The following is a 20,000-nucleotide window of genomic DNA, read 5'->3' on the forward strand; positions in this document are numbered from 1 at the left end:
AGGCTTTGCAGGTGGTGGATGTTCTGGTGGTGATTAATCATTTGTGCAGCACTGACTCTAACACTCAGACACTTCCTGGTGTTCAGAGTCATGCAGGTTCTGCATCCTCCACCTCTGAGTTGGAGATTTGTAATGATACAAGATATGTTCATGACATATTGATACATGTGTTTGATCATGCTTTCTTCTTTAATCTGATGAGTTCATAAAATAATGAGACCCACATTTCCTTGAGATAAAGTCTGCCCCCTGCAGGTGGAACTCTCTGGGCAGATGTTCATGCTGTAGTTCTGTAGGTGTGAATACTGACGTGTGTACATTCAGTAACTTTCTCCAGCATGTGTTACACTGAAGTGTGGAGGAAAATGATCAAATCTTTTCTAACCGCTTTTTGGTTGTTGGTTTGTAGATTGGCGCTCGCTACCATGAGCAAGTTCTCAGAGGCCATCACTTACTTTAAAAAGGCGCTAGTACTGGATCCAGAAAACGACACGTACAAGTCCAACCTAAAGACCGCAGAGCAAAAAAAGAGAGAATCCTCAGGTTCTGTGAGTAGAACAAGCGCAACTGAAATATAACAAACCGTTTGAGAGCCAAAATGTTCTTGGGGCCATAGTAAATTGTTCTGTGCAGTGTGTGTGTGTGTGTCTATGTATGTGTGTGTGTGTGTGTGTGTGTGTGTCTATGTGTGTGTGTGTGTGTGTGTGTGTGTGTGTGTGTGTCTGTGTGTGTGTGTGTCTATGTGTGTGTGTGTGTGTGTGTGTGTGTGTGTCTATGTGTGTCTGTGTGTGTGTGTGTGTGTGTGTGTGTGTGTCTCTGTGTGTGTGTGTGTGTGTGTCTATGTGTGTCTATGTGTGTGTGTGTGTGTGTGTGTGTGTGTGTGTGTGTGTGTGTGTGTGTGTGTGTGTGTGTGTGTGTGTGTGCTTATTACAAAATGTTGTAGCTGATACAGTGAAAGTGTTTGTCCATTCTGGGAATGTGTGTGTCCCCAGACGGTGTCTAGACTGGGCTTCGACATGGCCAGCCTCATGAACAACCCGGCCTACATCAGCATGGTGAGCAGCACCGGGGTTCAGAGCAGCTTTATGGTCTTTTAAAACACCGTAAACTTCAGAATGTGCCACACATTGACCTTTGTGTCCTGTTGGCTGTAAATGGACGAGTTTGAGATGTTTGGAATGTGAGGTTCTCGGGTTCTCCACATGGTTCTAACAGGTCTATTGTTAGAATGAACGGTGAAGCTGAGCAGCTCGGACTCGTGCAGGTTAAAGCTGGAGGTCTGTAATGTGATCATGACCTCATGCTGAACCTCTGAAACCATAATCTGTGATCTGAATGTGGAGATGATGAGCGTGACAGCTGCTCACAGTCTGGAATCTCTCAGTGTAAACATCTCTGCAGTCTCTCCTGACTTTTACACACAGCATGAATAAACTGTGAGGTGTTTCACAGTTAGTAAAGATTATGGAACTGTAGTCTGACAGGATCTCATTGGGGTTTGTCCTTATCAGAGTGATGGAGTGATGATAGAACATCTGAGCTGAAACACACTGCCGTGGGAGAAAAACCTGCTGATGATTTCACTAAGTGTGTGAGAGGAGAAGAAAGGAGGGAAACCTGAAACGTTCTCTCTTTCACCACATGATTACGGCTTTTCAGAGAATCATCTATAAAGTGTTGAAACTCCGATTCGTTTGTGGTTCATCTTCTCTCTCTGTTCATCTCCAGGCTGCCAGCGTGATGCAGAACCAGCAGGTCCAGCAGCTGTAAGTGCTCCACTATTTCATCATCATCATGATGTAGTGTTGAGGAGATTAAAGATCTCAGTAATTAATTCCTGTCGGTGTTCGTTGGAGACACGGCAGCTCTCAGTAATAAAGTGTTGGAATGTGTGTCAGGATGTCAGGAATGGCGTCGAACGCAGTGGGAGGTCCAGCAGTAGCAGTCGGAGGGATGTCAGATGTCTCCAGCCTTATAGAAGCGTAAGTGTTTATTCTCCATCAAAAGATCTGATTATATCTCAGTCTGTCAGGATAATGTATTCTCTCTCTTTCTCTCTCTCTCTCTCTCTCTCCTCTCAGTGGTCAGCAGTTTGCTCAGCAGATTCAGCAGCAGAACCCAGAGTTGATAGAACAGTTGAGGAACCACATCCGCAGCCAGTCCTTCAGCGGCAGTCCTGAGGAACATTCCTGATCTTCTCCTCTCTGATCAGAGCAAGAGTGTGGGGGAGAGAGAGAGATAGAAAGAGAGGGAGAGAAACAGAGAGAGCGAGAGAAAAAGAGAGAGAGACCGACAAACAGATAGAAAGAGAGAGAGAGAGAGGGGAAGAGACAGACAGAGAGAGAGGGAGAAGTAGAGATAGATAGAGTGAGAGGTAGACAGATAGATAGAAAGGGAGAGAAATACATATATATAGAGAGACAGATAGAGAAAAAATCCCACTGTCTAACTTCCACTGTCTCACTGGTCAACCTCCACAGACTTGCTGTCTCACTGCCCAACTCCCACTGTCCAACTTCCACTATCTCACTGTACAACTCCCACTGTCTCACTGCCCAGCTTCCAGTATCTCACTGTCCAACTCACAGATAGCGTGAGATCCAACTCCCACTGTCTCACCGTCTTACTGTCTCACTGTTCAACTCCCACTGTCTCACGTTCCAACTCCCACTGTCCAACTCCAACTGTCTCACTGTTCAGCTTTCACTGTCTCATTGTCTCACTGTCCAACTCCCACTCTCTCACTGTCCAACTCCCGCTGTCTCATTGTCCAGCTCTCACTGTCCAACTCTTACTGTCTTACTGTCCAACTCACAGATAGAGTAAGATTCAACTCTCTGTCTCATTGTTCAACTCCCACTGTCTAACCCTAACAATGTCTCTCTCTTGTCTCACTTGTCTCACTCTTACTGTCCAAATCCCACTGTCTCATTGTGCAACTGTCTCAATGTCTGTATCATTGTCTCAGTGTCTCCCTGTCTGTCTCAATGTCTGTCTAACAGTCTGACTCTCACTGCCTGTTTTACTGCATCATCTGTAATATAAAGTAATATAAAAGATTTCCACCAATCACAGACATCCTGTTCTTATCACCCAATAACATCATGATCAAATGAAACCTGCAGAGCAACGAGCAGATGATTGGGTGGTGTTGCACCATGTGACCCTCCTTTTTATTAGCTGAGGTTTTTCCTGTTTGTTTATTGATTTGTGTGTACAGTTCAGCACTGTTTATACAGCTGTAATAATCTGTAATAAAAAGGTTAAAGTGTCTGTATGTAAACTGGTGTGACGTATAGATGGGGTGGGTACACGTAACATCACCATTAATAGCTTCAGAAGTGTAAAATTAGTCCCGCCTAGCATAGTGTGTGTGTGTGTGTGTGTGTGTGTGTGTGTGTGTGTTGGAGCAGGAATCACTGTGTTAATGTTAAACTCCTTAATAACATTAAAAGACAGAACCTACAGACCATCAATAGGCAGGACATGAATCAGATTATAAACACACACACACACACACACACACACACACACACACACACACACACTGAACTTTTATGAAGAAAACAATAGAAAGCCTGGTGTGGAGTCTCTCTGGTGAGAAGTCTCTCTGGTGAGAAGTCTCTCTGGTGTGGAGTCTCTGGTGAGAAGTCTCTCTGGTGTGGAGTCTCTGGTGAGAAGTCTCTCTGGTGAGAAGTCTCTCTGATGTGGAGTCTCTGGTGAGAAGTCTCTCTGGTGTGGAGTCTCTCTGGTGAGAAGTCTCTCTGGTGTGGAGTCTCTGGTGAGAAGTCTCTCTGGTGAGAAGTCTCTGGTGAGAAGTCTCTCTGGTGTGGAGTCTCTGGTGAGAAGTCTCTCTGGTGAGAAGTCTCTCTGGTGTGGAGTCTCTCTGGTGTGGAGTCTCTGGTTAGAAGTCTCTCTGGTGAGGAGTCTCTGGTGAGAAGTCTCTCTGGTAAGAAGTCTCTCTGGTGTGGAGTCTCTCTGGTGTGGAGTCTCTGGTGAGAAGTCTCTCTAGTGAGGAGTCTCTGGTTAGAAGACCTCCTGCATTTATTAATCTAAAAGTGAATTAAACATAGAATTCTGAGAACTACTAATTTTTAAATGTTTTCATTTCAATTTTCCTGTAAAATTTTCTATCTTTTTTCTATACTCTCTCTCTCTCTCTCTCTCTCATTCTTCTATCCTTCTCTCATTCACTTTCAGTTTATTTTTCTTTCCCTCGCTCTGCTCTATTTCTCCTTCTTGCCTTCTTCCATCCTCACTTAATATATTTTCTCCTCCACAACCTTCATGTCCTTCTCTCTCTCTCTCTCTCTCTCTCTCTGAACACTGTTCAGTTTCCTTCACATGATGGAAGGTCGTTTTTCTTCAGTCCATTAGGATGGTGTTCATGTCACTGTTAATGCAAGACTTATTCTGCACTTTATGTTCAGGTCAGGACACTGTGTGTGTGTGTGTGTGTGTGTGTGTGTGTGTGTGTGCGTGAGAGAGAGAGAGAGAGAGAGATGTTCTCTTAAACATCGTGTGTGTAAAGACGGAGCTCCACATCTGTAAATAAATGGAAATAATCACATGAATAAATATGAGGTGACATCACTGTGGAATTTATTCAGTTTCTTTAGCAGGGGTTTAGGGTCAATCAGGATCTCTCTCTCTCTCTCTCTCTCTCTCTCTCTCTCTATCTATCTATACAATAGTGGCTGTATTTACACTTTCACACATAAAGGTTGGTGCTCATCAGAGAAATCGTTTCAGAACCCTTCTTCACCATCGTCTTTATGGGGAATTCTGTATTAAAGCTGCAGTGTAAAAAGTTTCCTGGAATCAGATCAGGATCTTTTACTCTTATTTACATCATTATAATGCGCCGGGGGAATAAATTAAGCTCCGCCCACTAGTTGATGCAGAATATAGTGTTAGACCTGATCAGTATCTGGTGTAATAAGTGCAGTTCACCTCACAGTCAGCAGAGGGCCGTAAATATTACAGACCGCTGCTTTAAAGGTCAGCAAGGTTTATTCTGTGGAAAACATCATGCAGGATTTTTAACAATAAAGAAGAAATCTACAGTCTCCCTCTGGAAGACCTGATCCAGGAACATAAGAAATATTAAAGCATCCCTAAGCGAATTTCTCAGTTTTGTCTCTGTACAGAAATTGAAGTTCACTCGTTTATTATCATTCACACACACATTTAAAATCAGAATCAGGCTTTAAAACACACACTTTAAAAGAAGGTCAGCGAACAGTGTAAAACATGGTGATGCCTTTGGTCCGCGGAGGTGCAGGTTACCGCGACAGGAAGTGGGAGGAGCTTCAGGTTTCATGGTTCAGGTAAGGACACACCACACACACCTGTGCGATGTCGTCGTACTCGTACGTGCGTTTCAGGAACGTGTCCGTGAGCCTCAGGCCTGAGATACTCTACAACACGGACACAAAGCCGGCGCAGTCACATGACTCACATGTTCATCTCTCATCACGCTTTGCAAAATAAAGATCAAATATGTACAATAAAATTACAAATGCCGTAAAATAAATATTTTAATTTATGCAAATGTATTACAGTTTCAGCTGCTCCGCTTTTACATTATTATTTGTTCAATAAAAATGTGCAATACTACATTTTACTGATCTAAATCTGTACTTTTCTGTGCATTAATACTATTTTTCTATATCATTTATATTACTTTAATTAATTAATTAATTTATTCATTCATTTTAATATTTTACTAAAATATAAAATAAAATAAAAAAGTGCTGGAAGTTTCTGTCACCAAAACAAATTCCTTGTAAGTGCAAAACTGATTCTTCTCATTAATCACATTTTACTGTAGAACTACTTCAGCTTTTTCATTCCTTCTCTGACTGTTATGAAGCAGTGACACTGGAGACTCACAAACATCTGTCAAACATCTGCCCCTGAAGAAAACCACACTGTCGGCGATTACACATGTTCGTTACTCATGTTGTTATGGTTACGATAATGCATCAGAGCAGCTGAGATGGAGAACTAATCAGCACCTCCTGACCAATGAGAGGGTGATGGTGTTACCTGCAGACCCTGTACAGAGGAGAGGAGCTGCAGGGGGATGGACAGAGATGCACTCGGACCCAGTTTTCCCAACTGCCTTCCTGAAACTCCACACCAGTGCACTGAACGAGTGTTACACATCTCCAGCAGCAGGTCCATGGTGCGTTCGCTGAGACCACACACACACACACACACACACACACACACACACACACACACACACACACTTATTTAGAATCGATTGCATTTATGAGTTAATCTACAGAGCAGTTGTACGTCCTCGTACCTGCAGTTTGTGATTTTACAGGTGATATCGAAAGGCTCTTCGATGTTCACGGTGTCAGGAACGAGCTCCAACGACAGTCGAACGTCTCCATAACCGGGAGCCTGAGTGAAGCCCGAGAACAATACACAATAATTCTGGTTTATTTACACAGCTGTGAAACATGAATGATGATCTGATGCTGTACCGAACCCGAGCTGACCCGGTTCTGGATCACACCCTTATCCTTCAGCAGCTTTCACTCCCTGAGCTCTGAGACTATGTGTACACGAGCGCTGTGATCGGACCGTACCATTCTCTGCAGCTGGCTGGTCTGTAATCGTCCTCTCTCCCCCAGGTTGGTCTTCCACACGATGTCCAGTTTGCCGATGACTGTGACCCCTTTAATGACCCCGGCCTTCTCTGCAAACTCCGGCTTGGGTTTCAGACAGTACAGGTACTGCCGTGTGTCTGTGGGCTGCAGGTACGACATCTTCCCAAACGTCGACTCGCTACAGAGGAGCAGAAAAACAAACAAACTCTGTATGGGAAAGACTACAGACCAGCAGAGACATTTTGGGCAAAAATTTGTTTTTTTTGAAGTGTGTGTGAGGTGGAGAGGGTGAGATGTGTAAGGTGGAGAGTGTGAGGTGGAGAGTGTGTGGTGGAGTGTGTGACATGTGTGAGGTTGAAGAGGGTGAGGTGTGTGAGGTGGAGAGGGTGAGGTGTGTGAGGTGGAGAGGGTGAGGTGTGTGTGGTGGAGAGGGTGAGGTGTGTGAGGTGGAGAGGGTGAGGTGTGTGTGAGGTGGAGAGGGTGAGGTGTGTGTGAGGTGGAGAGGGTGAGATGTGTGAGGTGGAGTGTGAGGTGTAAGGTGGAGAGTGTGTGGTGTAGTGTGTGAGATGTGTAATGTGGAGTGTGAGGTGTAAGGTGGAGGTGTGTGGTGTAGTGTGTGAGATGTGAGGTGGAGTGTGAGGTGTAAGGTGGAGAGTGTGTGGTGTAGTGTGTGAGATGTGTGAGGTGGAGTGTGAGGTGTAAGGTGGAGAGTGTGTGGTGTAGTGTGTGAGATGTGTGAGGTGGAGTGTGAGGTGTGTAAGGTGGAGAGTGTGGTGTAGTGTGTGAGATGTGTGAGGTGGAGTGTGAGGTGTGTAAGGTGGAAGTGTGTGGTGTAGTGTGTGAGATGTGTGGTGGAGTGTGAGGTGTGTGGTGGAGAGTGTGTGGTGGAGAGTGTGAGGTGTGTGGTGGAGAGTGTGTGGTGTAGTGTGTGAGATGTGTGAGGTGGAGTGTGAGGTGTGTGGTGTAGTGTGTGAGATGTGTGAGGTGGAGTGTGAGGTGTGTAAGGTGGAGAGTGTGTGGTGGAGTGTGAGGTGGAGAGTGTGAGGTGTGTGGTGTAGTGTGTGAGATGTGTAATGTGGAGTGTGAGGTGTGTAAGGTGGAGAGTGTGAGGTGGAGAGTGTGAGATGTGAGGTGGAGTGTGAGGTGTGTAAGGAGAGTGTGTGGTGTAGTGTGTGAGATGTGTAATGTGGAGTGTGAGGTGTGTAAGGTGGAGAGTGTGTGGTGTAGTGTGAGATGTGTGAGGTGGAGTGTGAGGTGTGTAAGGTGGAGTGTGTGGTGTAGTGTGTGAGATGTGTGAGGTGGAGAGTGTGTGGTGTAGTGTGTGAGATGTGTAATGTGGAGTGTGAGGTGTGTAAGGTGGAGAGTGTGAGGTGGAGAGTGTGAGATGTGAGGTGGGTGTGAGGTGTGTAAGGGAGGTGTGTGGTGTAGTGTGTGAGATGTGTAATGTGGAGTGTGAGGTGTGTAAGGTGGAGAGTGTGTGGTGTAGTGTGTGAGATGTGTGAGGTGGAGTGTGAGGTGTGTAAGGTGGAGAGTGTGAGGTGGAGAGTGTGAGATGTGTGAGGTGGAGTGTGAGGTGGAGAGTGTGGTGTAGTGTGTGAGATGTGTAATGTGGAGTGTGAGGTGTAAGGTGGAGAGTGTGTGGTGTAGTGTGAGATGTGTGACGTGGAGTGTGAGGTGTGTAAGGTGGAGAGTGTGAGGTGGAGAGTGTGAGGTGTGTGTGGAGTGAAGTTCTCCATGTGCACTGATGAGTTTACCGTTCCTCCCCTGAGCACACTGTGTTCAGTTCGGTGACGTTGTACATCATGGAAGGTTCCAGAGACACTTTCTCCATGAACATGGGTGATGTGGTGATGTTCTGAATCTGAGCCTCCAGGAACACCTCGTCCGTCTGCAGAGATCACACAGGGATTACACACTGATCCTCATTTCAGCTCCTTGATTCAGGCTGGGAGGAGGAAGAGGAGGAAGAACTGGAGGAGAAGAAGGAAGATGAGGATGAGGAGATGGAGGAGAAGAGGGAAGATGAGGAGATGGAGGAAGAGGAGGAAGATGAGGATGAGGAGATGGAGGAGAAGAGGGAAGATGAGGAGATGGAGGAAGAGGAGGAAGAGGAGGATGAGGAGATGGAGGAAGAGGAGGAAGATGAGGATGAGGAGATGAAGGAAGAGGAGGAAGATGAGGAGATGGAGGAAGAGGAGGAAGATGAGGATGAGGAGATGAAGGAAGAGGAGGAAGAGGAGGATGAGGAGATGGAGGAAGAGGAGGGAAGATGAGGATGAGGAGATGAAGGAAGAGGAGGGAAGATGAGGATGAGGAGATGAAGGAAGAGGAGGGAAGATGAGGATGAGGAGATGGAGGAAGAGGAGGAAAGATGAGGATGAGGAGATGTTAAAATGAAGCTCCCGCCTGAATCAAGCAGCTGTTGACATCTGGATAAAAGCACTCAGAACACGGATCAGCACCTCGGGTTAGTTCATGCCTGAGATTTACAGTCTGGAGATGAACTGGGAGAAACATCAGACCTTTGAGAGGAACGTTATTATTTCAGAATGAAGCACAATGTCCATGCTGAGCTCAAAGCCGTATCACCTCCTGATCCATCAGATTCTCACATTCCCTCACACACACTCCAATCAATCTGGAAAATGAAGATCAAAGTGTGTGTGTGTGTGTGTGTGTGTGTGTGTGTGTAGGGAAGAACACAGAGTTGTAGTCAGGATTTAATAGTAAACTATGAAACACACACACACACACACACACACACACACACACACACACACACACTTTACCAACACCCTTGTAGCGAAATGAATTTCCACAAATCTCCATAAAATTTAGAAGAACATCTTCCCAGAAGAGATTATGTTCAAAAAGCACATACCAAATTTAGGGCCAGGTGTCCAAAAACTTTCGAGCATGTAGTGGGTGTGCAGATCAGAACTCATTCCAATTTAAAATCAGACCCTGGGTTTATCTGGAGCAGTGAGCACGTGATGACCCTGGGTTTAGCATCACGTGGCTTCTTTATCTTCTGCCTGATTAAAGGTGTTCATATATTTAAAGATATGGTCCACATGCTCCTGAATATCTGAGATCTTTCTCCTCACTGGAGGTGTGGAGCTCAGAAAATCAGTACACCATGTGCATAACCAGAGTCTGAACACCAGGAACTTTCCTCAAGTGCACATGGACTCTGAATACAACTCTGTGTGAAGTCCAACAGGAAGCAGGACGAGATGTGGGCTTTTCATTTCCTGGGTCACAATCAGCTGATTTTCACTCAAACACTTGCAAGAGATTCAGAGCAAAAAAGCAAAAGCAGTGAGAGAAGTTTATATAACAAACAAATAAACAAAATCAAAAAGAGAGAAAACAACAAAAAAGCATTTCATTTATTATTTCATGGCTTTTTTTCATTTCAGACTCCAAATTCCCCGTGTTATCATCATCATCATCATCATCATCATCCCCCGACTTCCCCCTCGCTCTTAATCGCCATTTCATCTGAAATGCACTTTTTCTTGTTTCCCCTGTGTTCAGCTTCAGCTGGTTTTATCTGCTCCACAGAGGAGAACGAAGGACAGGAGGGAAAAAGGGGCTGCAGAAATAAAGGTGAAATGAGAAGTGGAAGGAATTACCACAGAACTGAGGTCACTCTAATGGAGAAAATAAAACACAAGAAAATCATTAGAAATGTGCAGAATCCATGCGTTAAAAATAAATAAATCATCTACAAAAATACTGCGTTTGAGAAACAGCACTAAAATAATAATAATAATAATAATAATAATAATAATAATAATAATAATAATCTACATTACCAAAAAAAACTATTTTTTTAAAGTGAGGATGAAATGAAGTAAAGAAGACAAAATATATGAATGTGCAGTATGAAAAGCACTAATACACTCAATAATAAACACAGCTGTGTGTGTGTGTGTGTGTGTGTGTGTGTGTGTACCTGTCACCTTTATTACAATTATCACTTTATTCCCATTCCTTCAGCTGATCAGAGGATTCATATTCCACACAAATTTATCTGATCAGACTGAATCCACACACACAATCACAAACTTGTGATTGGCTGGAGGTTCAGGTGTGTTGGGGTTCAGGTGTGTTGGGGTTCAGGTGTGGTGGGGTTCAGGTGTGTTGAACACGCAGGTAATTTGTGTTGGTGTTCAGGTGTGGTGGTGTTCAGGTGTGGTGGTGTTCAGGTGTGGTGGTGTTCAGGTGTGGTGGTGTTCAGGTGTGTTGGAGGTCAGGTGTGGTGGTGTTCAGGTGTGGTGGAGGTCAGGTGTGTTGGAGTTCAGGTGTGTTGGAGTTCAGGTGTGTTGGAGTTCAGGTGTGTTGGTGTTCAGGTGTGGTGGTGTTCAGGTGTGGTGGTGTTCAGGTGTGTTGGAGGTCAGGTGTGGTGGTGTTCAGGTGTGTTGGAGGTCAGGTGTGTTGGAGGTCAGGTGTGGTGGGGTCAGGTGTGGTGGTGTTCAGGTGTGTTGGAGGTCAGGTGTGGTGGTGTTCAGGTGTGTTGGAGTTCAGGTGTGTTGAACACGCAGGTAATTTGTGTTGGTGTTCAGGTGTGGTGGTGGTCAGGTGTGGTGGTGGTCAGGTGTGGTGGTGGTCAGGTGTGGTGGAGGTCAGGTGTGGTGGGGTTCAGGTGTGGTGGGGTTCAGGTGTGTTGGAGGTCAGGTGTGGTGGTGTTCAGGTGTGTTGAACACACAGGTAATTGTGTTGGTGTTCAGGTGTGGTGGTGTTCAGGTGTGGTGGGGTTCAGGTGTGGTGGGGTTCAGGTGTGGTGGAGGTCAGGTGTGGTGGAGGTCAGGTGTGGTGGTGTTCAGGTGTGTTGAACACACAGGTAATTTGTGTTGTGTTCAGGTGTGGTGGGGTTCAGGTGTGGTGGTGTTCAGGTGGTGGTGTTCAGGTGTGTTGGTGTTCAGGTGTGGTGGTGTTCAGGTGTGGTGGGGTTCAGGTGTGGTGGTGTTCAGGTGTGGTGGTGTTCAGGTGTGTTGAACACAGGTAATTGTGTTGGTGTTCAGGTGTGGTGGTGTTCAGGTGTGTTGGAGGTCAGGTGTGGTGGAGGTCAGGTGTGGTGGGGTCAGGTGTGGTGGGGTCAGGTGTGTTGGGGTTCAGGTGTGTTGGGGTTCAGGTGTGGTGGTGTTCAGGTGTGTTGGAGGTCAGGTGTGTTGGAGGTCAGGTGTGGTGGTGTTCAGGTGTGTTGGAGGTCAGGTGTTGGAGTTCAGGTGTGGTGGTGTTCAGGTGTGTTGGAGTTCAGGTGTGGTGGGGTTCAGGTGTGGTGGGGTTCAGGTGTGGTGGGGTTCAGGTGTGGTGGGGTTCAGGTGTGTTGAACAGGTAATTTGTGTTGGTGTTCAGGTGTGGTGGTGTTCAGGTGTGGTGGTGTTCAGGTGTGGTGGTGTTCAGGTGTGTTGAACACAGGTAATTGTGTTGGTGTTCAGGTGTGTTGGTGTTCAGGTGTGGTGGTGGTCAGGTGTGGTGGTGGTCAGGTGTGGTGGAGGTCAGGTGGTGGGGTTCAGGTGTGGTGGAGGTTCAGGTGTGGTGGGGTTCAGGTGTGTTGGAGGTCAGGTGTGTTGAACACGCAGGTAATTTGTGTTGGTGTTCAGGTGTGGTGGGGTTCAGGTGTGGTGGGGTTCAGGTGTGGTGGAGGTCAGGTGTGTGGTGGAGGTCAGGTGTGTTGGAGGTCAGGTGTGGTGGAGGTCAGGTGTGGTGGAGGTCAGGTGTGGTGGTGTTCAGGTGTGTTGAACACAGGTAATTTGTGTTGTGTTCAGGTGTGGTGGGGTTCAGGTGTGGTGGTGTTCAGGTGTGTTGAACACGCAGATAATTGTGTTGGTGTTCAGGTGTGGTGGTGTTCAGGTGTGGTGGGGTTCAGGTGTGGTGGGGTTCAGGTGTGGTGGGGTTCAGGTGTGGTGGTGTTCAGGTGTGTTGAACACAGGTAATTGTGTTGGTGTTCAGGTGTGGTGGTGTTCAGGTGTGTTGGAGGTCAGGTGTGTTGGAGGTCAGGTGTGGTGGGGTCAGGTGTGGTGGGGTCAGGTGTGGTGGGGTCAGGTGTGGTGGGGTTCAGGTGTGGTGGGGTTCAGGTGTGTTGGAGGTCAGGTGTGTTGGAGGTCAGGTGTGTTGGAGTTCAGGTGTGGTGGTGTTCAGGTGTGGTGGTGTTCAGGTGTTGGAGGTCAGGTGTGGTGGTGTTCAGGTGTGGTGGTGTTCAGGTGTGGTGGTGTTCAGGTGTGGTGGTGTTCAGGTGTGGTGGTGTTCAGGTGTGTTGGAGGTCAGGTGTGTTGGAGGTCAGGTGTGTTGGAGGTCAGGTGTGTTGGAGTTCAGGTGTGGTGGTGTTCAGGTGTGTTGGGGTTCAGGTGTGGTGGTGTTCAGGTGTGGTGGTGTTCAGGTGTGTTGGAGGTCAGGTGTGTTGGAGGTCAGGTGTGGTGGTGTTCAGGTGTGTTGGAGGTCAGGTGTGTTGGAGTTCAGGTGTGGTGGTGTTCAGGTGTGTTGGAGTTCAGGTGTGGTGGGGTTCAGGTGTGGTGGGGTTCAGGTGTGGTGGTGTTCAGGTGTGGTGGGGTTCAGGTGGTGGGGTTCAGGTGTGGTGGGGTTCAGGTGTGGTGGAGGTTCAGGTGTGGTGGGGTTCAGGTGTGGTGGAGGTCAGGTGTGGTGGAGGTCAGGTGTGGTGGGGTCAGGTGTGGTGGGGTCAGGTGTGGTGGAGGTCAGGTGTGGTGGAGGTCAGGTGTGGTGGGGTCAGGTGTGGTGGGGTCAGGTGTGGTGGGGTCAGGTGTGGTGGAGGTCAGGTGTGGTGGAGGTCAGGTGTGGTGTTCAGGTGTGGTGGAGGTCAGGTGTGGTGGAGTTCAGGTGTGGTGGTGTTCAGGTGTGGTGGTGTTCAGGTGTGGTGGTGTTCAGGTGTGGTGGTGTTCAGGTGTGGTGGAGGTCAGGTGTGGTGGAGGTCAGGTGTGTTGGAGGTCAGGTGGTGGTGTTCAGGTGGTGGTGTTCAGGTGTGTTGGAGTTCAGGTGTGTGGAGGTCAGGTGTGGTGGGGTTCAGGTGTGGTGGGGTTCAGGTGTGGTGGTGTTCAGGTGTGGTGGTGTTCAGGTGTGTTGGAGTTCAGGTGTGGTGAACACGCAGGTAATTTGTGTTGGTTAGTTGAATCTGATTGAATGTGCTGATTATAAACAGCTGTAACTACAGTAGTTATGTTTATGCAGTAAACTCCAGCCACTGAACAGGTGAGTAATAAAGGTGACAGGAGGAAGAGGGTCTGATCAAAATAAATCCCACAAACATAAATAAAAGAATCAATCGATAAAGAAAGAAAAAAAAGAGAGAAAATCTCACCTCTGCATTGTAGAACTTGGTTTTCACATCCAGAGGCTTGAGAACCTGATTTAAAATAGAGTTCAGACTGAAGGAGGAGGAAACCTCAGGTTCTGCTGCTGCACAATCCATACAGCTCTCACAACACACACAATATACTGTACACTCTATACACACACACACACACACACACACACACACACACACACACACACACTCTAGTATCAGACAGATCTAGTAATAATAAAGTGCAGAGTGAGTGTCCGAGTGTCGTATCTGATCTGGTTCTGGTTCTGTGCTGTACAGAGACTCATAAGGAGGAGGTTCTCAGGCTCTGCTGTGGAACTCTGATGTTAATTGCATTGCTCTGATCACACTAAGCTGATACATAACTTCAAACTCCACGCCTCCGAACCCTCACACACACACACACACACACACACACACACACACACACACACACACACACACACACACACACACACACACACTACTTCTACAGGGGTTTATTTACATCTCATTCAATTAGTGTTCACATTTATTTATTTATTTATTTATAATCGCTTTTAAATACGTTTCACGTTTTCCTTCTGAAAACCACTGATATTAAAATCCTAAACAGATTAAATTAATAAATAATGATGCCTGAAATGTAAAAAAAAGATTCCAATGTTTTTAAACAATATAAAAATTTATTTTTTTTCTAAAGTACTAAACGAAAAGTTTTACATCAGCAGCTTCCTGCCTGTAACACAAACAGAATTTATGTGCATAAAAGGGTTAATAAATAAACACACACACACACACACACACCCCAAAAAATAATAAATAAAAGGTTTAAAATATTCACCTGAAATTTGAAAAACTTCCTAAAGTACAATTTGTCTCCGGTCTGAGTGGTGTAGCTGACAGCACACACCAGGCTGTGAAGGGACACACACACACACACACACACACACACACACAATTATCACTGCTGTAAGGTGAAACTTGATATGAGCTGAACTGTAACTATGTACTGATAAAAAGCACCAGGCGTCATCACAATAAACAGATGTGTGTACACTGTTTTTGTGTGTGTGTGTGTGTGTGTGTGTGTGTGTGTGTGTGTGTGTGTGTGTGTGTGTGAGAGAGAGACCCAGTCATCATGGTTGCACAAGCCAGTGCACTCTTAGTGCCGGGCCCAAGCCCGGGGGTGAGGGTGAGCATCAGATGGTGGTCTGTAGGATGTTTTTGGAGGTGAAGAAGAGGAGGAGAGTGAGGACTGAAAGAAGAATAAGATGGTGGAAGCTGAAGGAGGAAGAGTGTAGTGTGAGGTTCAGGGAAGAGGTCAGACAGGAGTTCGGTGGTGGTGAAGAGGTGCTGGATGATTGGGCAACTACTGCAGGAGTGATGAGGGAGACAGCTAGAAAGGTTCTTGGTGTAACATCTGGAAATTGAAAGGAAGACAAAGAGACGTGGTGGTGGAATGAGGAAGTGCAGGAGAGCAGAAGGAGAAAGAGGTTGAGAAGGATGTGCTGCAAGTTAGAGCAATAAAGGATGGAGATGGAAATGTGTTGACTAGTGAGGAGAGTGTGTTGAGAAGATGGAGGGAGGATTTTGAGCAGCTGATGAATGAGGAAAATGAGAGAGAGAGAAGGTTGGATGGTGTGGAGATGTGAAGCAGGATGTAGATAGGATTAGTAAGGAGGAAGTGAGAGCAGCAAATAAGAGGATGAAGAGTGGAAAGTCAGTTGGATCAGATGACATACCGGTAGAAGCGTGGAGATGTTTAGGAGAGATGCAGTGGAGTTTTTAACCAGATTGTTTAACAGGATTTTGGAAGGTGAGAAGATGCCTGAGGAATGGAGAAGGTGTGTGCTGGTACTGATCTTTAAGAATAAGGGAGATGATCCGCCTCAGGTGTGTGTATAGGCCCAGGTGTGTGTGTGTGTGTGTGTGTGTGTGTGTGTGTGTGTGTGTAGGCCCAGGTGTGTGTACCATATGCAGCTTCATTAACATGTAGAACTTTATCCAGATCTTACATGTGAGTCCCGATCTCCTTGACCTCATGGTGGATGACATCATCAATGCAGCACTCTGGTTTTAGCTCAGACACGCCCGAGTTAGACGCTGAGAGATTTAACCTCTGAGAGCTGGTCTGAAGATCAGCCTGCACCAAGAGAGGGAGAGAGAGTGAACACACACACACACACACACACACACACACACACACACACACACACACACACACACACACACACACACACAGTGTGTTCCCCAGCAGCACTCTGTACCTTCACTAGTATATCCTTCACCACTTGGTTGCTGTCGTTGTGGACACTGATGTAGCTGGAGAAGGTCTCACCCAGGAATATATTTCTGTACGTACACACACACACACACACACACACACACACACGCACACAATAATACAATAACATGAGAAATATTCAGCACACACACTGTTATATCACCGACAACGAGTTCCTCTGCTCACTTACATTATGAGGGGGTATCAAAAAGTTCCCAGACTAGTTCTGTAACACGCCAACGGATGGCAGCACGAGGCTGCCCATGCAGTCACAGGGAGCACCGACCTTCATAAGTCAGTGTGCTAAAAGACATCGTCCTGTGTACATTAGAAGACCGTGGGACTGGTGCTGATCTAACGTTCAGGACACGTTCCAGAAGAACCCTGGGAGCTGTATTGCTGTACAAGGCAACTATTTTGAAGGTGATAAATAAATAAATAAAGTACTTTGTTGTAAACAGAGCGAGTCTACAAACTTTAGATACCACCTGGAGATACCACCTCGTACAGCAGATATACACACTCGCTCCCCCGGAAAGCAGAGTAAACTCCTCCCACCTTCACCTCTGACTCCTACACAGCACTGACACTGAAGACTCCTTCCACACGTCTTACACAAACACACCGTTTCTCCATACAGACGTTATGAGTGAGGCGTTACTATGGAAACGATAAGCATCAGAGTACTGTCAGAAAACTAATCACCACCTGCTGACCAATCAGAGCGCAGAGCTCAGCGGGTGTGTGGGGTAAAATGGGGATGTTTCAGTGTTTCAGAGAAATATTTCAACCTTTAATATGAAACCAGGAGCAGAAAAGTTCAGTGTGAAATCTACATGAACTAAAACCAAATAAACAAACAAATAAATAACAGAGGCCAAATCTGATCTCATTCTGAGTGTCTAATAATAAATGTGCTTTTTACCCGAAGTTCTGTGGCAGTGTGAGCATCTCCCCCAGCATCAGAGACTCCGCCCCCTTTATAGTAGACGGGTCTTCGCTCATGAGCCGCCCGAACAGATCGCCTACACACACACACACACACACAATAGGCCAGGTCAGATTACAGGTCATGGATTTCTCAGCATTTATTTAGTAGACAATTGAGCGAAGCAGACACACGAGTTGTGGAGATCTGGAGCAGCATTCTCTTTTATTACAGTATTTATTTTAAAAACATCGTATTTATTAATTTTGTCTGAATGAGACTTTAAGAGCAAGAAAAATACGTGGAAGAATTTTAAAACTGTTTTCAGTAATTGAATAAATGAGATAATTTAAAGGTGTGTGTTTATTCCTGCTCTGTGTTGACTGAGAGGAATCTGCTCCACTCACACACACACACCTCACAGGTAAATACACACTGATCAGGTAGAACATTATCATTATTCTGAGGGGTGAAGTGAACACCACTGATCATCTCTTCATCATGGCACCTGTTGTCAGGCAGCAGGTGAACATTTAGTGCTCAAAGTTAATGTTAGAAGCAGGAAACGTGTGAGTGTAAGGATTTGTGTGAGTTTGACAAGTGTGACGTCTAGACGTCTGGGTCAGAGCGTCTCCAACACTGCAGCTCTTGTGGGATGTTCCTGGTCTGCAGTGGTCAGTATCTATCAAAAGTGCTCCAAGGAAGGAACAGTGGTGAACCGGCGACAGGGTCGTGGGCGGCCGAGGATCATTGATGCACGTGAGGAGTGAAGTCTGGACGTGTGGTCTGATCTAACAGACGAGCTCCTGTAGCTCAAACTGCTAAAGTAGTTCACATGGTAATAATGGTATACCTGATCTGTGTGTGTGTGTGTGTGTGTGTGTGTGTGTGTGCGCGAGTGTGTGTGCGCGCGAGTGTGTGTGCAAGTGTGTGTGCAAGTGTGTGTGTGCAAGTGTGTGTGTGCAGTTACCTGGTAGATCTCGGTCTTCACATGTTACAGGCATGTTGGTGAACAGTGTGGGTTTGGTCAGACGCATCACTAACAACAAACACACACTGATTATTACACTGACAGCACTGTGTGTGTGTGTGTGTGTGTGTGTGTGTGTGTACACAACATCTACACAATAACAACAATAATCTAATTTATCAAGTTACAACATTTAAAGAGAATATTTGATAAATAATAATAATAATAATAATAATAATAATAATAATAATTAAGAATCACATCCATAATAAAAACATAAATCAAAAACAGTTCAAATTAATTTTTATTTTTAGATTTAATTTAAACAGTTTTATTGTAATATAATTTTTTAATAAATGATTTAAAAGAAAAAAAATACTGTACATTTCCTTATTTATAGATGATGATGATAATGGTGGTGATGATAATGGTGGTGGTGATAATGGTGGTGGTGGTGATGATAATGGTGGTGGTGATAATGATGGTGGTGGTGATAATGATGGTGGTGATGATAATGGTGGTGGTGATGATGGTGGTGGTGATAATGATGGTGGTGGTGATAATGATGGTGGTGGTGATAATGGTGGTGGTGGTGATGATAATGGTGGTGGTGATAATGATGGTGGTGATAATGATGGTGGTGGTGATGATAATGATGGTGGTGGTGATAATGATGGTGGTGGTGATAATGATGGTGGTGGTGATAATGGTGGTGGTGGTGATGATAATGGTGGTGGTGATAATGATGGTGATGGTGGTGATGATGGTGGTGATGATGGTGATGGTGGTGATGATGGTGGTGATGATGATGATGGTGGTGGTGGTGATGATAATGGTGGTGGTGATGATGGTGGTGGTGATGATGATGGTGATGATGGTGGTGGTGGTGATGATGATGGTGGTGGTGATGATGATGGTGGTGATGGTGGTGGTGGTGATGATGGTGGTGATGATGGTAATGGTGGTGGTGATGGTGGTGGTGGTGATGGTAATGGTGGTGGTGATGATAATGGTGGTGGTGATGGTAATGGTGGTGGTGATGGTAATGGTGGTGGTGATGATGGTGGTGGTGATGATAATGGTGGTGGTGATGATAATGGTGGTGGTGATGATAATGGTGGTGGTGATGATGGTGGTGGTGATGATGATGATGGTGGTGATGATGATGGTGGTGATGATGATGATGGTGGTGATGATGATGATGGTGAATAACTGAGTGTAAATGAACTTCGTCTCCATTAACACTCGAAATCACCCTTTTAAACACCTGACTGTGTCATGCTCAAGCTCTGTCCCAAATCCCTCCTCCACCCTGTACTGGTGCACTACATTCAGTAGTAAACAGCGGCCTGTAAACACTTTCTAGTGCACTTTCTATAATAATGTGACCCCATTAGCGATCAGGAAGCGACATGTAGCTGGTTAACTTTATAAATGCTAATTTTAATAACACATTTTATTACTCTGGATCGTTTAAAACTTATAAACATATAAACATGTTAAATAAACATTTCACACAAAAAACATGTATTAAATACGAACCCTTTAAAGCGAGGAGATGCTCCTGTTTAGCCTGATTAACGTCCATTTTGTCTACCAGTAGACCTTTCACCTGCATGATCAGCTGACTACGGCAAGCGCACAGGCACAAAACGCGTTTTCGATGAAGCGTAAAGGGTTTCAGGATCAAAGCGCAATTTATAAGAATCTACAAACAAACATACAAACAAATAAAGTGTATCTAATATTAAATATTATTTTTGTTTTATGTAAAATAATTAGGTAAGAACGAGTTTAGTATGTTTAATCATTAATAAAAACATTTCTTAGATTTGACTATAAGGTTATAACGTTGGAAATCGTCTTTCTTAAATGTGTTCCAT

At 45.5% G+C, this 20,000-nt stretch overlaps 2 protein-coding genes across 3 annotated transcripts in view; one reads left to right on the forward strand and one right to left on the reverse strand.

Moving 5' to 3' along the window:
• sgtb (small glutamine rich tetratricopeptide repeat co-chaperone beta) overlaps nucleotides 1–2,319 on the forward strand; it is a 6,139-nt gene extending 3,820 nt beyond the window's left edge. Inside the window, exons 7-11 of the mRNA XM_046861794.1 lie at nucleotides 410–548; nucleotides 993–1,055; nucleotides 1,729–1,766; nucleotides 1,899–1,982; nucleotides 2,082–2,319. Of these exons, the coding sequence (XP_046717750.1) occupies nucleotides 410–548; nucleotides 993–1,055; nucleotides 1,729–1,766; nucleotides 1,899–1,982; nucleotides 2,082–2,193 (436 nt within the window). The 3' untranslated portion in view covers nucleotides 2,194–2,319. The remainder of the gene's footprint in view (nucleotides 1–409; nucleotides 549–992; nucleotides 1,056–1,728; nucleotides 1,767–1,898; nucleotides 1,983–2,081) is intronic.
• Nucleotides 2,320–5,153: 2,834 nt separating this feature from the next.
• Nucleotides 5,154–19,816, reverse strand: trappc13 (trafficking protein particle complex subunit 13). Of its 2 annotated transcripts, XM_046861792.1 has the most exons (13): nucleotides 19,660–19,816; nucleotides 18,118–18,186; nucleotides 17,145–17,244; nucleotides 16,203–16,287; nucleotides 15,951–16,078; nucleotides 14,777–14,849; nucleotides 13,948–13,992; nucleotides 10,265–10,282; nucleotides 8,381–8,514; nucleotides 6,606–6,804; nucleotides 6,317–6,417; nucleotides 6,052–6,199; nucleotides 5,154–5,420 (listed from the first exon to the last, which is right to left on the reverse strand). In XM_046861792.1, the coding sequence occupies exons 1-13, from the start codon at nucleotides 19,733–19,735 to the stop codon at nucleotides 5,313–5,315; spliced, it is 1,284 nt and encodes a 427-aa protein (XP_046717748.1). In that variant the 5' UTR covers nucleotides 19,736–19,816; the 3' UTR covers nucleotides 5,154–5,312. The 2 variants fall into 2 exon arrangements, with proteins under 2 accessions (XP_046717748.1, XP_046717747.1); XM_046861791.1 differs by lacking the exon at nucleotides 10,265–10,282 and having other exon boundaries at nucleotides 19,660–19,815.
• Nucleotides 19,817–20,000: the final 184 nt, after the last annotated feature.

The sequence above is a fragment of the Silurus meridionalis genome, chromosome 11 (genome assembly GCF_014805685.1).
Source record: "Silurus meridionalis isolate SWU-2019-XX chromosome 11, ASM1480568v1, whole genome shotgun sequence".
In the NCBI taxonomy this organism is placed as follows: Eukaryota; Metazoa; Chordata; class Actinopteri; order Siluriformes; family Siluridae; genus Silurus; species Silurus meridionalis.

Coding starts and splice junctions, on each gene's coding strand:
- trappc13 (XM_046861792.1), bottom strand. CDS start 19,735: ATGCAGGTGAAAGGTCTACTGGTAGACAAAATGGACGTTAATCAGGCT. Junction 14,850..15,950: donor AAGGAGATCGGGACTCACAT/GTAAGATCTGGA, acceptor GTCCCTTCACAG/CCTGGTGTGTGCTGTCAGCT. Junction 6,200..6,316: donor TGTAAAATCACAAACTGCAG/GTACGAGGACGT, acceptor GTGTGGTCTCAG/CGAACGCACCATGGACCTGC.